We start from the raw sequence: 19206 nt of genomic DNA, 5'->3' as shown, positions 1-19206 counted from the left end.
GTCTGGGATGGAAAGCCATTAGAAAGAGGGAAAATGGGAGGCTCACAGTAGTGTCAGCCATGGGCATTCTCAGATCCAGTCTGACTCAGGTTACCATGTCCTCTGATGGGCAGCAGAGACTTCTTGTCTAGGGCCCATTCCCCCTGGGTGCCCGGGGTGGCTCTGGCCACCAGCCTCTGGGCTCTGATTCTGGAGTCTTCCTTCCTTCTCCCTCAAAGTGGCTCATGTTCTCAGGGTTCTCAGTGTTCTTCCTGACTTGAGGAGGGTAGCCCCCTGGAGGCCTCTATTCATTGTGAAGTCTTTGTGTTGCTTTGAATCAAAGCCAGTATGAGAGTCCTCAGAACTTGGAGGCTTCCTGTGTCCCACAACATCATGCACACCAGCATGCTTTGGGGGCATATGCCCAGGGTCCTCTGATGCCTGCCGGGCCAAGAAGTGGGCTGAGATACTCCGTCCCCCTGCCAACAGCCAACAGCCCCACTGCTCCCCCTTGGAGGAGGGGATGGATCTGCTGTCAGCACTCTTTATTGATCTCTGTCCTCAGACTGTGTTTTATCTTTGGAATAATTTTCAGGTAAGAGAAGGAAGAAATAGACAATAATGGGGTCCTGAGTTGGCAAAGCCGCCCATGATGAAAAATTTCTTCTTAGGTCCATCTGCATCTGTACTGTGTGGCAGGTACCTATGACAAAGCACTTAGCACTTTTGACATTCTTTCTGGAAATCGCCTTAGTTTAACCTCCCCAGCTCACTGAGTGTGCTGGCTAATTCCCATGCTACCTAAGCCACCGTGCTACCCAAGCCACTTTCTACCATGGAATAACACAGTGGTGTAAAAGCCCAGTAAAGTTTTTGCAACTGTCCTTCCAGCTACCATTGACAGTTTTGTCAAGGGCTTGCTGACCTCCAACCACCACCTAAAGCAGAAAATGGAATTCATTTCTTTCTTTCTTCTTCTTTTTTTTTTCTTTCTTTCTTTCTTTCTTTCTTTCTTTCTTTCTTTCTTTCTTTCTTTTCTTCCTCCTTTCCTTTCCTTTCCTTTCCTTTCCTTTCCTTTCCTTTCCTTTCCTTTCCTTTCCTTTCCTTTCCTTTCCTTTCCTTTTTTTCTTTCTTTCTTTCTCTTTCTTTCTTTCTTTCTTTCTTTCTTTCTTTCTTTCTTTTCCTCTCCTCTCCTCTCCTCTCCTCTCCTCTCCTCTCCTCTCCTCTCCTCTCCTCTCCTCTCCTTTTCTTTCTTTCTTTCTTTCTTTCTTTCTTTCTTTCTTTCTTTCTTTCTTCTTTCTTTCTTTTTTTAAAGATTTTATTTATTTGAGAGAGATCAAGCACAGGCAGGGGGCAAGGGGCAGAGGGAGAAGCAGCCTCTTCACTGAGCAAGGAGCCCAATCCTGGACTCGATCCCAGGACCCCCTGGATCGTAACCTGAGCCGAAGACAGACCCATACCTGCTTGAGTCACCCAGGCACCCCAGAAAATTGAATTCTCTTTAACTGGAGCAGTAGCAATGTCCACCACCATCAGCAGTGGATATGTTCTCCTTCACCCACATCCTCACAAAACGTGATGTTGTCCATCTTAGTCTGTTTTTCTGGTTGGTTAGCTGTGTAATGAGATGACATAGTTGTTTTAATCAGTGTCCAGTTGTTGACTATTAATAAGCTTAAGTAGCTTGTGTTATGTTTCCAGGACACCTGGATTTCTTCTTGCGTGAAATGTCTGTTTAGAACGTTTGCCCATCTTATGGTGCATTGTCTCTTCCATACTGTCTGTAGAGACTGGATATTAGGATTTGAAGGCTATATGTGGCAATAATATCTTCTTGCAGGTGTGACTTGGGTTGGCACCCACCTTCCTCCAGTATCCTACAAAAAATCATTCCAGTGCCTTCTGGCTTCTGTTAAACACAAGTATTTGCTCCTTTGAAGAAATTGCTTTTCTCTTTCTCTAGCTGTTCTAAATATTTTCTCTCAACAGCTTGTAAAACTCTGAATAATTACTTCTTTAAATATTGTGTGCTCTCCATTTTCTTCCTTCTACCTAGAAATCTGATATGATCAGCAACTCTCTATTCTGTCTTTTATTCCCACCCAGAGGTGGAATGTTGGGGTCCTGTATTGATTCTATTTTTAATTTTTTGAGGAACTGCCATACGGTTTTCTGCAGGAGCTGTACCATTTTACATTCCTACCAACAGTGCACGAGAGATCCAGTTTATTTACATCCTCACAACACATGTCGTTTTTTATGTTATCGAGAGTAGCCATCCTAATGGGCATGAGGTGGTATTTCACTGTAGTTTTGTTTGCTTTTCCCTGATCATTAATATGTGACATTGAGCATCCTCTCATGTGCTTATGTATCTTCTTTGGAGAAAGGTCTATTCATTTGTCCATTTTTGGAATGTGGGTTGTTAGGTTTTTGTTGGTGGTCATATTGCATCTTAGGAGTTCTCTACGCATACTGGACATTAGTCCCTTATCACATACCTGCTTTGCAAATTTTTCTCTTGTTCAGTGAGTTGACTTTTTACTCTGTCAGTATGCTCTTGATGCATACATTTTTTTCAAGTTTCATGAAGTCCAATTTGTTTTCTTCTGTTGTCTGTGCCTTTTGTATCCTATTTAAGAAATCATTGCCAAAGTCAGTGTCATGAAGATTTTTAACTAATGAGTTCTAGGAGTTTTATAGTTTTAGGACTTACAATTTAGGTCTTTGATATATTTCGAGTTAATTTCTGTGCATGTTAAGTAAGGGTCTGAATTCATTACTTTGTGTGTGGATATCGAGCTTTCCCATCACCATGTGCCCCAAAGACTGACTTTCCAACATTGAAGGTCTTGGCATCCTTGTCAAAACTCATTTGACCTTATATGAGAGGATGTATTTCTGCTTCTCCTGTCAGTTTAGCTCAAATTTTATTCACGAAGCACCAGAAGGAGGAGGGGCTAAGGCAAAGAGACTGACTAGGATTCTGCTACCCCAAGGTGATGAAGGCCAGGGATAAGAAGCCCATGGTAGGCTGGAAATGGAGAGAGAGAGAGATTTTACAGTAATGAGTTCGTAGTGAGAGATTTTACAAAGAATAATTGAAAGCTCTTGATATTGTTTTGATGAAAGCAAAGGTGTGAAGGAGTCAAGTTAATTTTTAGAAATTTTCAGCTCAGGTAATCAGGAGAAGGCTAGTAATTAGTAAAGATGAAGAGTCTAGGGGAATAAAACTGATGAGATCCCATCAATCAAACTCTCTGACTTAATAAGAGAGACCTAATTCTCCCCTTTCAACTTAAAAATTATGGTATTGATTTACACTGCCTTAGACCATTACTTTGGGGAATCCTTGCACTATCTTCACATCTCCTAATGAAATAACTTTAGGTGCTCATATATTTGAATGACAGAAAAATGAGCAAAGAGAGTATGGATTTAGTAAGTGTTTCCATAAACAGCTAGTTCTCAAACTGCAGTCTCAGGCAAATAAAGCATCGCAAGTTTTGATAATGTAGCACCAGCTTTACAATTACACAAATATTTGTTAAATGCCAATGAAAAACTCAGTACAGCTCTTCTAAACATTCTAAGATCTATATTTCAACGGAAATACTGAGTTGTATTTTGATGTAAGCTAGAAAAGTGTTTGCTTCTTGCAATCTTTAAATGAGCCATTTGGGGTCAAGTGGACCCTGACAGCCCAGTTCTGTCTGGAGCTCATTTTATAGTTTTCCCCAGTTCCCAAGATGGAGGCTAAACTTTCCAGAAATAATTCTTTCTCAGAGGCGGAGGAATGTAAGAAGCTGTAGTCTAATTTTTTTAACATGTGGTTCAAAACCAGGTACCTGACTGATCACTTGTAATCTCAAATGAAATAACCATTAAAAAACACTGGTTTCAGGGCTCCTGGGTGGCTCAGTAGGTTAAGCATCTGCCTTTGGCTCAGGTCATGATCCCAGGGTCCTAGGATGGAGTCCTGCATCCGGCTCCTTGTTCAGTGGGGAGTCTGCTTCTCCTTCTCCCTCTGCCCTACTCATCCTCTTTCTCTCTGTCATATAAATAAATCTTTAAATACAAAACACTGGTTTCAGACACCCATTCCAACTTCAGAATCACTGTGATTTTGGAGAAATTAGTTCCGGGGGAAAAAAGGAAATGAGAGTAATGCAAACGAAATGATTCTGGATCTTAATTTTTGTAATCATTTAATCTCCCTATACTTAAATGGACCAAAGTTACTTGCTAATGGAGGAGGCAAGTACATGGTGAGCTTTCCAGGTCACAGACAGGTGTGTGCATCTAGGAGAAGCCCTCTGAAAACGCCAGCTGTGACATGAGGCACAATTTTTTTTTTTAAATGGCCTTCATACATATTCAGATAAGCTCAATTTTACCATTCTCTAAAATTAAGGTATAAATTTTGAGCTAAATTGACATAAAGGAGCTTTTTATACTTTGTATATGTTGTCATATGTTAAAGGAAAGTTGATGTCTGGGCATTCACTTATATCTATCCTTATTTGGATATTTGTAAATATGCAGTAGGAAGTATGTTATGAGTTTTCTGCAGGTATTCTCCAGTTGATCTCAGGCATTTGAGGAAGTGAGACGAAATCCTCTTTAATTCCAACATTAGATGCTTTCTAATAGAAATAAGTGCAGGGTAGCCAAGGTGGCTCAGCGGTTTAGTGCTACCTTCAGCCCAGGGCATGATCCTGGAGTCCTGAGATCGAGTCCCACGTCTCCCTGCATGGAGCCTGCTTCTCCCTCTGCCTGTGTCTCTGTCTCTGCGTGTGTGTGTGTGTCTCTCATGAATAAATAAATAAATAAATAAATAAATAAATAAATAAAATCTTTTTTTAAAAAAGAAAATAAGTGCAATATGCAGAATAAATAGTGAGGTTACAACAATGGGGTTTGGTTTGTAAATAATGGTTTTAGAGCAACAAAAATATTTTAGGTATATTTTTAAAACAATATTTTAGATATTTTGTATCCAGGAGCTAAAATTCCCATCTAAATATGGATGGGATAGTTTATATAGCACTTTATATTTTAGGAAATCTTAATCCTCTCCATTATCTAACTGATTTTCATAAGTTCTCTGCTTGATACCAAGCCCAGTTGGTATTTTTAATCCTAATTTTTTAGAAAGGAGATGATTAATACCTTAGAAGGTAGAATTCTGTCAATAATTGTTACATAACACAGGTTTAGCATCATTAAATCTTTCTGGTGAATTCTTCTTTATGAAATTAATATTTGACCTCCTTTTTGATGTATATTTTGATTTTGCTTTTAGGGCCATTTTATTTAGCATAATATTGTTTCAGAGGGCTTTTTTCCATTTTTTTAATTGCTTGACGGGAATATCATTTTGCGTCCTTTTAATCTCAATCATTCACATCAGTATGCGTTGCACATACATGGCTTTTATAAAAAGCGTGTGGCTGGATTTTGTGGATTGGAAGGATGGCTGGAGTGCAATGATTCTGACCTTAGTCCAAGAAGATGAGAGTTGTGAGTTAAAGTAAGGACACACTTTTAAAGACAGACATGGTAACTTCAACTCTTCATCTAGGTGGGCAGAAACGCAGCCTCTTCAGATTATTCCATGTACATTTCCAGGATTTATCAAGAGATGCATCACACATGCATCCACAACAGTCTACTGGTAGGGACAAAACTTGGCATTTTGCATTTGCTCATTTTTCCCAATCCCATCATGGCTCCACTTCCCCATGTGCACTGCTAGCGCCTGGCATAAAAACTCTAGTGTCCTTGCCAAGGGCACCAACAGAGGACGCCCCCACAATCTCCAATTAGGGGCCATTCCAGCTCTATTTAGAACCGGCTAAGGCTCATCAAATCCACTGGAAGCATGAAAGATGTTGTCTTGAAGCTACATTTGCGTGGCTTGTACAGCTTTATTATGTCCATAGTATAGTTAGTTAGCTGTAAGGTACAAAGCTTCCTCGTGATATTTGCACTTATATTTTTAAATAAAATTAGGAAAACATAACTTTTTTTTGTATCTGTTTTGCATTTTCAATGACAGTTTGTTTAGCAACAGTGACACAGTGGAGTAAAAGAGGTTGATGTGAGAATAATCCCAACCCCGAGCATGCTCTCGCGCACGTGTGTGCATGCACACACACATGCATGTACACATACACACAATTTGTGGTGCCAGCCCCACTTTCAATTGGCATGTCAGTGTAGGGAGCACCTCTGTAGCTGAGTGCCACACTTACTGGCTGAGGCCCAGACTCTCACTTCACCCTCATGATGTCCTTCTCTCTCTTTCTCTTCTAGGTATGAAACCTCAGATGCAAGCCCCATACTACATGCCATGATATTTGCTCTATTCTATTTTTTTAAGAGTTTTTAAAGTTTAAATTAAGTTAATTAACATATAATGTATTATTGGTTTCAGAGGTAGGGGTCAGTGATTCAGCAATCTTATAAAATACCCAGTGCTCAGCATATCACATACCCTTTTTAATGTCCATCACCTGGTTAACCCCATCCCCTCACTCCCTTCTCCTCCAGCAACCCTCAGTTTGTTTCCTGGGATTAAGAGTCTCTTATGGTTTGTCTCCCTCTCTAATTTTATCTTGTTTAATTTTTCCCTCCCTTCCCCCATGATCCTGTTTTGTTTCTTAAATTCCACATATGAAAGAGGTCATATGATAATTGTCTTTGATTGATGAAACTTTTTATGGTCAATTTTGCCTCTTCCTGATTCCTATGAAATAACACTTCAAAAAAAATTCTTTTATTTGAGTGTAGTTGACACACAAAGCTACATTAGTTTCATGGGTACAATATTGGACTCAACTTCTGTACACACTATGCTATGCTTACCTTCAGTGTTGCTACCCTCTGTCACCACACAATGTTATTATGATCTCATTCACTCTGTCCCCAATGCAGTGCCTTTTATTCCTGTGACTTATTCATTCTATAACTGGAGCATGTTTCCCTTGTGTATATAGGTAAACATTGCTGGATGTTGGGAAAGCAGTATATATGAAGTTGTTGAGGGGAAGAAGAGAGCATCGGAAGTGTTCTTTCATTGACAGGGTTGGCATTCCAGCTGTGCTAGCAAGAAATGTCTTACTAAACCAGTTCTATGAAAAAAAGATGGTTCAAAAAATGGACTTGTTTATCTGAGGATTCCTATGATTTAGGATGTGTTTCACTGGATGAATGAATAAGGGCTTCTGAGAGAAGTGTGCAGGAGGCGGGGAGTTGCTAATAATCAATTAAGAACTTCCCTGGTTTTCTTTGCATTCAATATGTAAACACTAAAACCCAACTTTGGACTATGTAGACTTTAAAAAATATATTTTATTTATTTATTCATGAGAGATAGAGAGAGAGAGAGAGAGAGGCAGAGACACAGGCAGAGGGAGAAGTAGGCTCCCTGCAAGGAGCCCAATGTGGAACTTGATCCCGGATCCTGAGATCATGCCCCGAACTGAAGACAAAGGCGCAACCACTGAGCCACCTAGGTGTCTCGGACTATCTAGGCTTTTTAAAAATTGTCTTTAACACTCTTTTGGTCTTCTGATGATTTTTTCTTCCTTTCTTTCCACAAATTTTCTCTTTATTCTGAATGGTAAATGCCTATTTTCTCTATAGAATAATACCATTGTCTTGTGACTGTCTATCAAAAACAAACATTGCAAAAGCCTGTTTAATGTGAGCACAAGCAAAATCCAGATTGTTTGCATATGTTTTATAAGAAAGAATTATGCTTCTTCAGTTTATTTAAACATGTGAATATGAGCATCTTGAGAAAACTTTTTATATTACAGCCAAATAAATAAAACAAGGAAATGGAACATCTGTACAAGCCATGCAAATATCAATAATATTTAAAGGGTTTGCAAACTTCCTTCTTCAAATTCTTTAAGTTTTGATTTCTAAAATCCATATATGAGTCAATTTTATGTGAAACCAGAGTCATGATATGTAAACTCGATGCCAAATTTAAAATCCTGAGAAAGAGAAACTCTATGTGAAGCTGTAATTGCCAGTCTTATGCTTATAGATAACAGTTCCCCTAAAAAGGTTTAAAATATTATACTATGAATTTTATGTTAGAGCAATGTTGCTTCTAGACAAGAGTGAATAAATCAGATAATATGATGATGCAAGCTATTTCAGTACTATGCTGTCAGGATTTGTTGCAATTATTTTTTAAAATGGCCTCTTAAGTTCAGCTAACTAACTGATTGCAAAACCCACAAAGTCAGTGGTTTTCAATCTTAGTAGGAAGCAGGGAGCCAATGTTGAGGTGGATTACAGGTGAGGAGAGAAGAATGGAGACAGCGACGTGGCCATTGGAATGGCAGTTAGTTTCCATGCAAGAGCTAACTGAATAAAAATATGCCCACAGATATTACAGGACTTTCCAGAATAAATGGACAAGAGAGGTGAAGACATTATGTAGCTAATAGCATGATTCAGGATGTGTGAGATTGTGGAAGTTTGAGGGAGATATTAACATTCTTTAAGACTAGCCTGACAGGTAGTTGAGCTGTGCCTTGCAAACATATCCATGTATTGAGGTTGAGTTTTATAATCAGAGGGTTTTGTAGTTATGGCTACATGGCCAGGTCAGGCAATTATGTTTTCCTATCAACTGTTGTTCGAGGAATACCACTGTGTTTTGTGATATAATGGCATATGTGAGCTGTAAAAAGCCTAGACCAACAACAATTTCAATTGAAAATAAGTTTCAGAGATATTTAATGATTGGTTCAATGTTTTAAGTTAGCTATAAAGCTGTTTAGGTTTTAGGTCAAAACAAGTTGCATTTTTCTAAAGTAATTGAGCCTCCATTTTGTTCGTTTGTAAAATGAAGATGCCTCCGATTTGATTCAGTTATAGTCTGATCAGATCAACATTAATTTACTAAAAGTCAATTAACAGTATGCCTAGCATTGTGAAAATTTTTGAAAATGAAACCAATGCATTGCACAGTCCTGAATTAATAAACTGCAACTTTGAATTTTGTTGGAAGAAGATATTTATCTATGATACAAAGGTGGGGCTGGCTAAGGTGGAAATTCTGCAATATTTTGTCCTGCCTTAGGAAATATTGAAGACCTCAAAGTTCTTTGCTTATATGGCTATATTAATCAGTACTTATTGTATAAGACATTCAAGCCAGCAATATTTTAAGTAGTTGTTAATAAATAGAAAAATTATACCAATAAATTAATTATGTGTTAACCTAAAAACCTATTTCAAAGGCATGATTGATATTAAAATATTAATTTATAAATATTAAAGGAATAGAAGAATCGCACTCTTTTACATTTTTAGAAATCTATTCAATGTTTGGCTTATTAGAAGATAACTAGATTCTCACATCTTCTTCATTAAATGTGTTGCAATGTATTTTTATGAAGTAAATGAAGAAAATTCTGCCTCACAGAGATACATAGTTGAAAAAGGGAAGAGTATTTTCCATAGCCTTTTCAGATGGATACTACCTCAAACCTCAAAAAGTGTTTTTTTTTTAAAGATTCTATTTATTTATTCATGAGAGACACACACAGAGAGAGAGAGAGAGGCAGAAACATAGGCAGAGAGAGAACCAGGCTCTGTGTGGGGAGCCCAATGTGGGACTCGATCCCGAGTCTCCAGGAGGGAGTCCGGGACAGACGCTCAACTGCTGAGCCACCCAGGCGTCCCAAAGTCATAGTTTCTTAAAAATTAGTTGCAGTGAGGAGTGTGAAATTTTATCATTGAAGTTTTTCTGTTCTGCTCATTAACATCTACCTATGGCTTTTTTTACCCATGCATGACTTTTTAATGTTATGCATTACTCTTTGACAGTTCTTGGATCACTGTTAGGCGATCTTCCAAATGTTGACCCATTTCATCGTTGAACATCAGAAATCATCCTGGTTCATTTAATCAACAATCACATTTAAAAATGCTCTAAATATTGAATAGCTGTCAGATACACAGGGATGGATATGGTTTTCTTTACTTGAAGCTTGAATTTTATCATTGGCAGCAAATATTGTCAGTTGTTTTCTTTAAGTCAACAGATTCACAGTGTTCATTCTGCAGAAAAGACATGTACTCAAAATTTTAGATTTTAAAAAAGCAATTTTTCATCCAGGAGACTTTTTTAAATAAAATAGGTCTTTATCCTCACAAATGCATGGGGATGAATTATACAATGAATACCGATGGCCATGGTCTGGTGCCATTGTCTTGAATCGTGCTAAGGCATCAGCAGTTTATTTACCGTTGCTTTTGCACCGTCAATGCAAATGTCAACACAGATGTTCCAGCATAACTCATAACATTCAAAAGTTCTCCAAAAATTTGAGTATTTCAGCATTGCTCACATTTGTTGCTGAGCATTTTACTTAGAAAAAGGTCTTTGGTGATTGGTTCATGCTGACACTGGATGAACTCAAGCAAAAGAAGCAAATTCAATCATCTCTGTACATCTGTTATAGAAAAGTAAAATTCTATAGACAAGATATTAACTCCTTCTTCTTGTTTAAAGCTAGAACTTTAAATCAGCAAGTAAGCAAGTTACTGTATGGTTAAAAGCAGCAGAATCCCCCCCGCCCTTTTTTTTTCCTGACTATTCATCCGGTAGATACTCAGCAATGGCAGCCGTGCATTTGTTCGTTGTTTTGTTAGGCTGTCATCTCTTGTGTGTGCTTCTCCAGCCAAAGCAGGATAATAACTTGTTTCATAAGATGCCTCAGTGACTTTAGCATTTTTAGTTTCAAAAGTATAGTAAGAGATTTTAGTTTCTAAGGAGCTAATTATGTCTACATTTGAAATATCCAATACTTTTTTAAACAATTATTTATCTTAAAATATCTTTGCAATCGATCCATTACAGTGAAATCACTAGAAAATATTTGTTTACCTAAATCACAAGAAAACAAAGTATTAACATCTATAAAACTGAAGGAATGATTGCTTTTTTTTTTGGAATTATTGCTTTTTTCATATTTTCATTTTTTACATACAGCCTTTCCGTCGTATTTGGAGTAAATTTCTCCTTTTCATGATGAGTAAGAGACCTCCTTGGAGTATTAGTGTCATCCTTTTCTCCAGATTTAGACATAGACCGTGTAAGGGTGATGGAGAAAGTGAGCCTTTGAGTCTCCTTCATCTCTGACAAATGTCTCCCCTGCACTGGAAGAAATATTACAGATATATTTCTTTTATTTCAGAGGAAATTGAATTTCATAATATACATTTAGATAGAATTTTTAAAATTAGAAAAAAGTAAAATATTTTATATATGTATATGTAATTATAAAATAAGACAGAAAATGTCCTAAATTCTAGTTGTGCTTCCCTGTAAGTTCAAGACATAATTCTAGATTTCATAGTAGCAGTGTCTTGGACAAAAATGTAGTTACAGAGATTATAGCAGGGAAAATTGAAGTGAGCTAATAAATGTCCAATAACATTGTTGAGAAAAGGCTGGATTAATCTGTGAAAGGGTACATCATATATACCCTAAATCCACCACCTTAGAATATTCTTGAAAACACAAGCCAATATTTTAGAACCACAATAGTGATAGTGTCATCAAATATCATGTAGGATCTGGAAACTCTGCAATACATTCCTGAGAAACAGAATGTGAAAAGAGCATTTTAGTGGTATCATGAACATAGTTTGACCTTTTTGGTAACACAAAAAAAAATTTAAAATCTCTGTAATTTAACGTAACTGAAGTTAATTCTTCATTATTGTATTTTTTGTATACACAGAGAAATATGCTAAATTCAATAATACCTATGATGTACCCACTATATATTCCAGTGGGATGCTAGGCCCTGGAGAGAGAGGAGCAACAGACCAAAGTCCTCTGTAGAGTGTGCTTCCTTAAAGTGTGGTGGGACTCAGTGGCCAATAGGAAAGTAAATAGATAGTAAAACAATAGTGAATTTTGATAAAAGAAACCATGACAGGAGAAGAGGGAGTGGGAGGTAGTGCTACTTCTGAGAGGCTCATCCAGAAGGGCCTTTTGGAGAAGACAGTGCCCCCATCAGGAGCTGAAGAAGGAGATCCAGCTGTGCAAAGACCTGTGGGGAAGACGGTACAGATGTCCTGGGTGCTGGGGGTGGGGGTGGGCAGCCTCACATCTGGAGAAACAGGGAGGGGGGCGTGTTTTGAGAGGAGACTGCAAAGTCGAGAGCCTGTGATTCATTAGGCGGGGGGCAGAACACAGAATACGCAGGGACAAGAACACACACCGAATGACAGTCTCTTAAAAAGAGCTGTAGTTTTATTCTACAGGCAATGAAAAGCCAGGTGAGTATTACAATTTGATTTCTATTTTTAACAGTTTATTCGAGGTGCTAGTGGAGAAGAGGTTTGGGGAGTCTAGAGCAGGAGGTGACTTCCTAAGTCTGGCGTCGCCATTCTCCGGCTTAGTAATTCTTATTATTGCCCCCGAACAGAAAAACCAATCTTAGTGTTCTTATATTCGGTATAGGCTGCTTTAACAAGGTATTGTGTTGCTTTTTTTTTCTGCCTATTTTGCAAATCATAGGGTCCACTGATTATTGTGACTATGATATTCCTGGTGGCGAATTCAAATGGAAGTACAGAAACAATTGTTTCCTAAAGTTTTTTTCTCCCTCCCTCTCCCCCTTTTCTTAACCATGAGCACTCTCACCATTAATAAAAAGACAAAAATAAATTTTCAACTCCCAGAATTGGCATTTCTCTCAACATTGACTAGCATGAGTTGCAAAAATGACAAATGTTAGCCTTCAAACCAGAAAATGGAATACCAACTACATTTTCACAAGAATCGAAGGATTAGCCATGCAAGGCTTGAAACATTCTAATCACTAAGGATTATTATTATTATTATTATTATTATTATTTAAAGATGTTATTTATTTATTCATGAGAGACACACAGAGAGGCAGAGACACAGGAATAGGGAGCCTGATGCAGGACTAGCTCCCAGGACCCCAGGATCGCAACCTGAGCTGAAGGCAGATGTTCAACCACTGAGCCACCCAAGTGTCCCTAATCACTAAGAACTATTATTAAACATTATGCAAAATAGTTAAAAGGATATACTGAATAATAAAGAATCTAGGTAACTGAAGTGGGCAAGCTTGCTGTAAAGTAGGGAAAATATTAGTAGGGAAAATACTAATATTTTCACTACTAATATAACTGCTTAATGGTGACAACCAATTTGAGTAATTCTGTACAAAACATAGTCCTTTTATTGTACATGTTCAGTATTAAATATACATTTTTTTGAGGGAAGCCTGGGTGGTTCAGTGGGTTAAGCGTCTGAGTGTTGATTTCAGCTCAGGTAGTGATCGCAGGGTCATGAGATTGAGGTACATGTCAGGCTCCATGCTCACCGGGGAGTCTGCTTGAGATGCTCTCTCCCTCTGTCTCTCCCTCCACACCTTCATGTTCGTGCACACACTCGTTCTCTTTCCCTCTCAAATAAATAATTAAAAAAATATGTATATGCACTTTTTCTAAAAGAATAACCAAATATACATTAATTTAGATGAAGGCAAAAAATCTCCTTGGGGGTATCCTGATCCAAATTAACTATTTTGTCCTCATTTCTGCATCTTTATGGAAATTGTGTACAGGTGTTCTATCTCCCTCTTTCCCTCTTTCCTTCTCTCTTTTTCTTTTTCTTTCCTTCCCTCTTTCCTTTCATCCTGCCTACCTCCCTTCCTTCCTTCTTCCAAAAGGTAAAAGGACTGTTTTCAAAATAATTATACAAGGATATTTGCATCTTGATTCCAAATGTATCACCACATTATAATTGTGTTCTATAATAAAGTGCATCTAAATAGTTGACCCAACTAAACTGGGCCTGGCTGGTCCAGGCCTTTTAATTTCAGTGTATCAGTACACATTACTGTTCAACAAAATTAGAAAAAAAAATGTAATGAAAATAAGTACAGTGATACAGTCAGTCTGCAGCCACAGGCTTTTGGTTTCCAAGCACACAGACATACAAAGAAGTGCACTTGGATACACACAGATATCTATGCACACACAGTCTTGATATCCAGAAATAATGGTCTCCTGAGCGTGCTACCCTTTCATATTTCAGCCCTAGACTCTTGTTTATCAGTGTCTCTCAACATATTTCTAGCTTTATAAGATTTTTAATGTACAGCCAATACTTTAGTAGTAAAAAGAAATTAAATTCCACCGTCATCTTTTTAAATTGGGTGCCAGGTGTCTCCAAGAGAAATCAGAGCCATTAATCCCCTTTATTTATAAGTAAAAGAAAGTCCAATTCAAAATAACTGAAATTATAAGGATGTACATTGTTTCAAAAAGCAAAAGGGAGAAAGAAGTGTGACTACAGAGTAGAATACGATGCTGTATGAGGTCCATAGGGATTCACCTTCTCTAGGTTTCTATTCTGCTCAGCCTTGAGAGTTAACATCTCCTCACATTAGCTCCTGTCAACATCATAAGCTGACCACTGTGCTGGATCCCAAAGACACCCCATACAAACCAGACCATAGTGTGAGCCAGAAAACTATATAGTCTTTGTTTCTCTTTTTTTATTGAAGAAAACTTTCTCAGAAGTCTTCCAGCCGGCTCACTGTTAACATTCCACTGGTTGCATACCTATCTCAAAATCAACTTCAGGAAATGGAAACAAGCCCACCATTTTTGGCTTATAACAATTAGGATGCTTCTGAGGCTCATGATAAGTCAAACTTCCCCCAAGTACATGAGCAGAGAAGGACACCTGCCCGGACCTGGGGCAGGTGAGGGGGAAGCCAAGGGCAGGACTGGGCATTGAGAGGGCACAGTGAATACTGGGGAATACTTTGGAAGCCAGCATGGAATAATACGTTAGGGAAGAAGATCTGATGGAAACAGGATAGTACATCCTGCCTGGGGAGAGAAGCCCTCAGTTTCACAGCCTAAAGTTGTACTTCTGGGAGTTCAGTAAAGAAAATTGTGTTTCATCAATCTACAGAATCCGTTAATCAGATCAAATGAAGATATATGATCATAGACAGAAGTTTACGCAAAGCTTGAATTACCTGTGGATACATTTTACAAAAACATTTAGTGTCCGATTAAGGATTTAGAGATAAGGAGTTAATATCTACATTTGATGACTAGATGAAGAGTGGCATTGGAAGGTTTTTAAAAATGGCTTCCTTTGTATTGATAAAAACCCTATGGTAATAATTCTTTTTTATAAATTAACATTTCAGTCTTACATTATCAGTTTTTTATTTAACCACTTAATTTCTCTTAATATATTTTTTGGCAGGTTCCTGAATAATTTAATGGTATTGTACTCACCATCATTTTAAGTAATAAATGCAGAATAAGACTAATTATCTTTTTCTCAATTTTTAAGATCCTGACTTTAAGGACCTTGGAGTTTTGAAACCGTTACCAGGTTGGTAAAATACTCCGTAATGTTCAGAGGTCTTTGTTTTCTGCTCTGGAATATACTTTTGGTTTATTATTCAAGCTCCATTTTTGTATGTTTGTTTGGCATTTCGTTATGTAGCATGTGAGTTTGAGATGGGCGGTCCTGAAGGAATCGTGGAATCTATACAAATTATGAAGGAAGGCAAAGCCTCTGCGAGCGAGGCCGTGGATTGCAAGTGGTACATCCGGGCACCTCCACGATCCAAGGTCAGTCTTAAGGTGAAAACAGATTTGACAGTCAGCTTGGGAACTGTCTGGAGCATGCACTGCTTTGAACAGACCGAACATGCTTAGTGGGTTTCAGAGTGCAATCAGAAGCTTTTACTTTATTTGGGTTTGAAATGCAATTTGTCTTGCCTCATCAAAGGAAGTCTTGATGTCATAAATAATATGGAGAAGGTGTTTGGAAGATATCACTTTATCACCTGGACAAGAGACCCTCCTGTGACTCCCTCTTTCTGGAAAATGGATCAAAGTGCTATGCGTAAGCCATGGGTCTAAGTATAATTACACATATGCCCTCACTGTCAGAATCTGTAGTTTGCTCAGTTTTCAAACTATATTGTATCTTTGGAAGAAATTGTCCAGATCTTGCAAAATCATGTATCTCTGGCATATAAAATATCTTGTGATAAGACTGGGGGACAGTGGTGAACAGGACCTAGGAGAGCTTGGCCCATGCAAAGAAGCCAGGCAGGACTTCACTGCCTATTAAGCTTTTTTAAAAATTATTGTTATGAAAAAGTATTGGTCTAAGATGACCAAGTCTCCCAATCTTCTCATCTAGGGGTCTAGATTTTATGTTGATCACCTTGACGTTTAAATGCTGGCAATAAATTTTTGAAATTGTAAATTTACCTTATTAAACTAAATATATTAAGGATCAGATTCAGACTCAGGCCACTACTTTGGAACTAGTTCTTTAGAACAACCATATTTATCCTCTTATTAATATTTTAAGAAATACTGGGATGATTTTGTGTCAGTCACTGTCATAGGTGGGGAGTCTTGCTCATTTGCTTATCCCTCTCCCCTTATTGTCATTCCTCAGCTATACAGTTTCAACCAAGCAGTATTGATTAATTAGGTTTGTTGTTGACTATTTTTGAGATTGAAAGAGTTTATTATTTATTTAGTAGACTTAGTGGCTCTGTAAATCCTCAAACATCATGTTGGAGAGATGAAGAAAGCATGTTATCCCTTGTCTTCATGCTTCCAGTTTAAGTCTTAGACAAATATGTAACAAAATAATCCAAGGAATGAGACATGAACATTAAGATGTTCATAAGGTGTAGTAGAGAGAGGGAGAAGTCTGCATACACCTGCGAAAGTAAGACAAATGTGGAATCAAATTCAGCCAGGATGTCCACTGAATCTTAATGAGAAACAACATTGTGTTAGGTAGACTAGGGAAGGGCTCTCTAGGTAGAAGGAATAGCATCTGGGTCATCAAATCAGAAGACAGTGAGCTTTTTTAGGAATTAAGTAATTGAATGTGACCAAATAAAAGCATGGAGGCAAATAAAGTTTGGAGGTGGATGGTGAGTCTTTTAGCCAAAGAGCTCTGTAGGTGGCCAAAGAACCTGGATTCATTGTGATGGCATTAGTGATATATGGAGGAGTTGAAGCAAGAAAATGATGTGATTAGTTTTGCATTCCAGAAAAACAGTTCTTCCCTGCAAAGTAGGGACAGGAGTGCACACCACAAGCAGAAGTCTCAGGAGGCAGATGTGGTAATGATCCCCATGGTTGAGGCTAGCTTATGATGGTAGATAGGCAAAATAAATAATCAAGATCAGTAGAGGAGAATTTGGTGGATGAATATTCAAGATGGGGGGAAATAGAGTCATCTTTGAGGATGTTGGTATTTCAGGAAACAGGTTGCCTTTCATCACTTGATTTTCCCATGGAGATGTTTCTGGAGTCTGCATACAGTTTGCAGTGTGGCATACTTTCCCCAGGCTTCCAGCTACAGAGATTCAGAGCCATGCTCCATCTTCCAGCTTTGCCACTGGCAGAACTCTGCATCTTTGCAAATCTTTGAAAACTTTTATTGTATTAACAAGAAAGACACAGTATTCCTCTTTTTAAAAAAAATCAAAGGCTGTTCGTGACATAAAAGCCAACCCACTCCCTGGATTATAAAGAAGCTAGATTGCAGTTTATTATGCTCTCTTATGTAATCTGTGGGTTCACATGCAAGTGCTAGTCATTTTTCTTAAACTCTGTGAATGAAAGATTAAAAAAATGTTTCTAGCTGGAATCATTTGATCCCCACCTCATTGTTGTAAGTAGCATCTTTATCACTACAGTGGTGAAGAGAGGGTTTTTGTGGGAGTGTAAACACACATCGTTTTCTTTTTTTTTTCCCAGCTGTAAATAGGCTGTCTTTTGTACAATTCCAGAGCAACAATACCCAGTGTACCTGTCTGTTAGAGAATTTGGCATTCTGTGACCCAAAGGGGAAGCCGCCTGCAGAGCTAGACAAAGATGACTCTATTGTGACAGGCTTTCTCCGTTAAATTAAAGGTTAGAGGATAGGAAGTGGCTTTGAATAACTGTGGAGAAAAGCAAGAACTGGATATGACTGTCTATGTGGGCTTTCTATTTTTGTGGAGTTCTAGCAACTTATGAGAATAGACTATCAAAGCACAAGTTAAACTTGAAGTGGCTCATGGTGAATATTTGAATGATAACTGGGGATTGAAACATCTTGCACAATGCAGGTGCTCAGTAGTTTACTGGGGTTCTATTAAACATTTTTTTTTTGGTTCTACTAAAATTTATATCAAGTATATATTGCTTCTCAGACTTGACAAGTAGAAAATAGTAAAACAGATAATCACCTTTAATTAGAATGTGATTAGTCCAGAATTTTTAGAATTTGGCGTACTAGAGCCAGAAAGAACGTTGGAAATCTGATACTGGTTAGCTCATTTAACAGATCAATAAGCTGAGACAGAATAATGAAGTCTTATATGAGTTAATAATGGAATATAGAGATACCTTTGTATAGACTCTAGAGGAAGGGTGTTGTGATGTCTTTTCCTGGATCTGGTACAGAAGAGAACCAACAGAAAAGAATGTTGGATGATCAAATCATGGTAACTATTCATGGAATGCCAATAAATAAGCTCCAGTTTACCTAATACCAAGTGAAGTATCTGTCATTCAGTTAAAACTCATGGAATAAAAAAACTGATGTATATCTAGAAAAATGAACATGGTAGCATAGCAATCTTCAGACATTTAAAGGACTGTCATATGACAGAGGAACAGGAGGATAAGGATTAATCTTCATGATTTCAAGTACTCTGATCTATTTGAATGCTTGAAACTGGGAAAATATAGCTTTTGATTCAGTATGAAGAAGTGTTTGGTCTTTGTTTTAATAATGAAACTCTCCAAAAATCAAATTAGAGTCCATAGGAAGAATGCAAATGAAGTTTGGCAGAGATTTGGCACAATAATTTAAAAGTCAGGTAATTCTTCGGCATAGATAATATTAAACTCCTCTCATGACCAAACCTTGATGAGTCTATGCTAAGTGATTGCACAAATACTCGGTTTGTTAGCACAGAGCTAAGGCAAGATTTCTCTCTCCCGATTCCCCAGTCCAGTGTGATGTCACAAAACCACACTATTTAAGGATATTGTCAAATTTGTTAAGATAGGAAAAGGGATAAGTCAAAGACTTCTAAGAGTGCACAAATGAAGATGATTAACTTCATGATTAAGGTGTTGGGACAA

At 37.8% G+C, this 19206-nt stretch overlaps 1 protein-coding gene across 14 annotated transcripts in view; it reads left to right on the top strand.

The window, feature by feature from the left end:
- NETO1 (neuropilin and tolloid like 1) overlaps positions 1 to 19206 on the top strand; it is a 127107-nt gene that overhangs the window by 54007 nt on the left and 53894 nt on the right. For all 14 annotated transcript variants that reach the window (XR_012001584.1, XR_012001583.1, XR_012001585.1 and 11 more), the window contains exons 5-6: positions 15380 to 15421; positions 15536 to 15663. Coding sequence is in view for 11 of the 14 variants with exons in the window: in XM_072758103.1 (XP_072614204.1) it covers positions 15380 to 15421; positions 15536 to 15663 (170 nt within the window). In the remaining 3 variants the exon portion in view is untranslated. The remainder of the gene's footprint in view (positions 1 to 15379; positions 15422 to 15535; positions 15664 to 19206) is intronic.

The sequence above is a fragment of the Vulpes vulpes genome, chromosome 5 (assembly GCF_048418805.1).
Source record: "Vulpes vulpes isolate BD-2025 chromosome 5, VulVul3, whole genome shotgun sequence".
In the NCBI taxonomy this organism is placed as follows: Eukaryota; Metazoa; Chordata; class Mammalia; order Carnivora; family Canidae; genus Vulpes; species Vulpes vulpes.
Note: the sequence above shows the minus strand (reverse complement) of the source record. Positions and strands in the feature narration are given on the sequence as shown.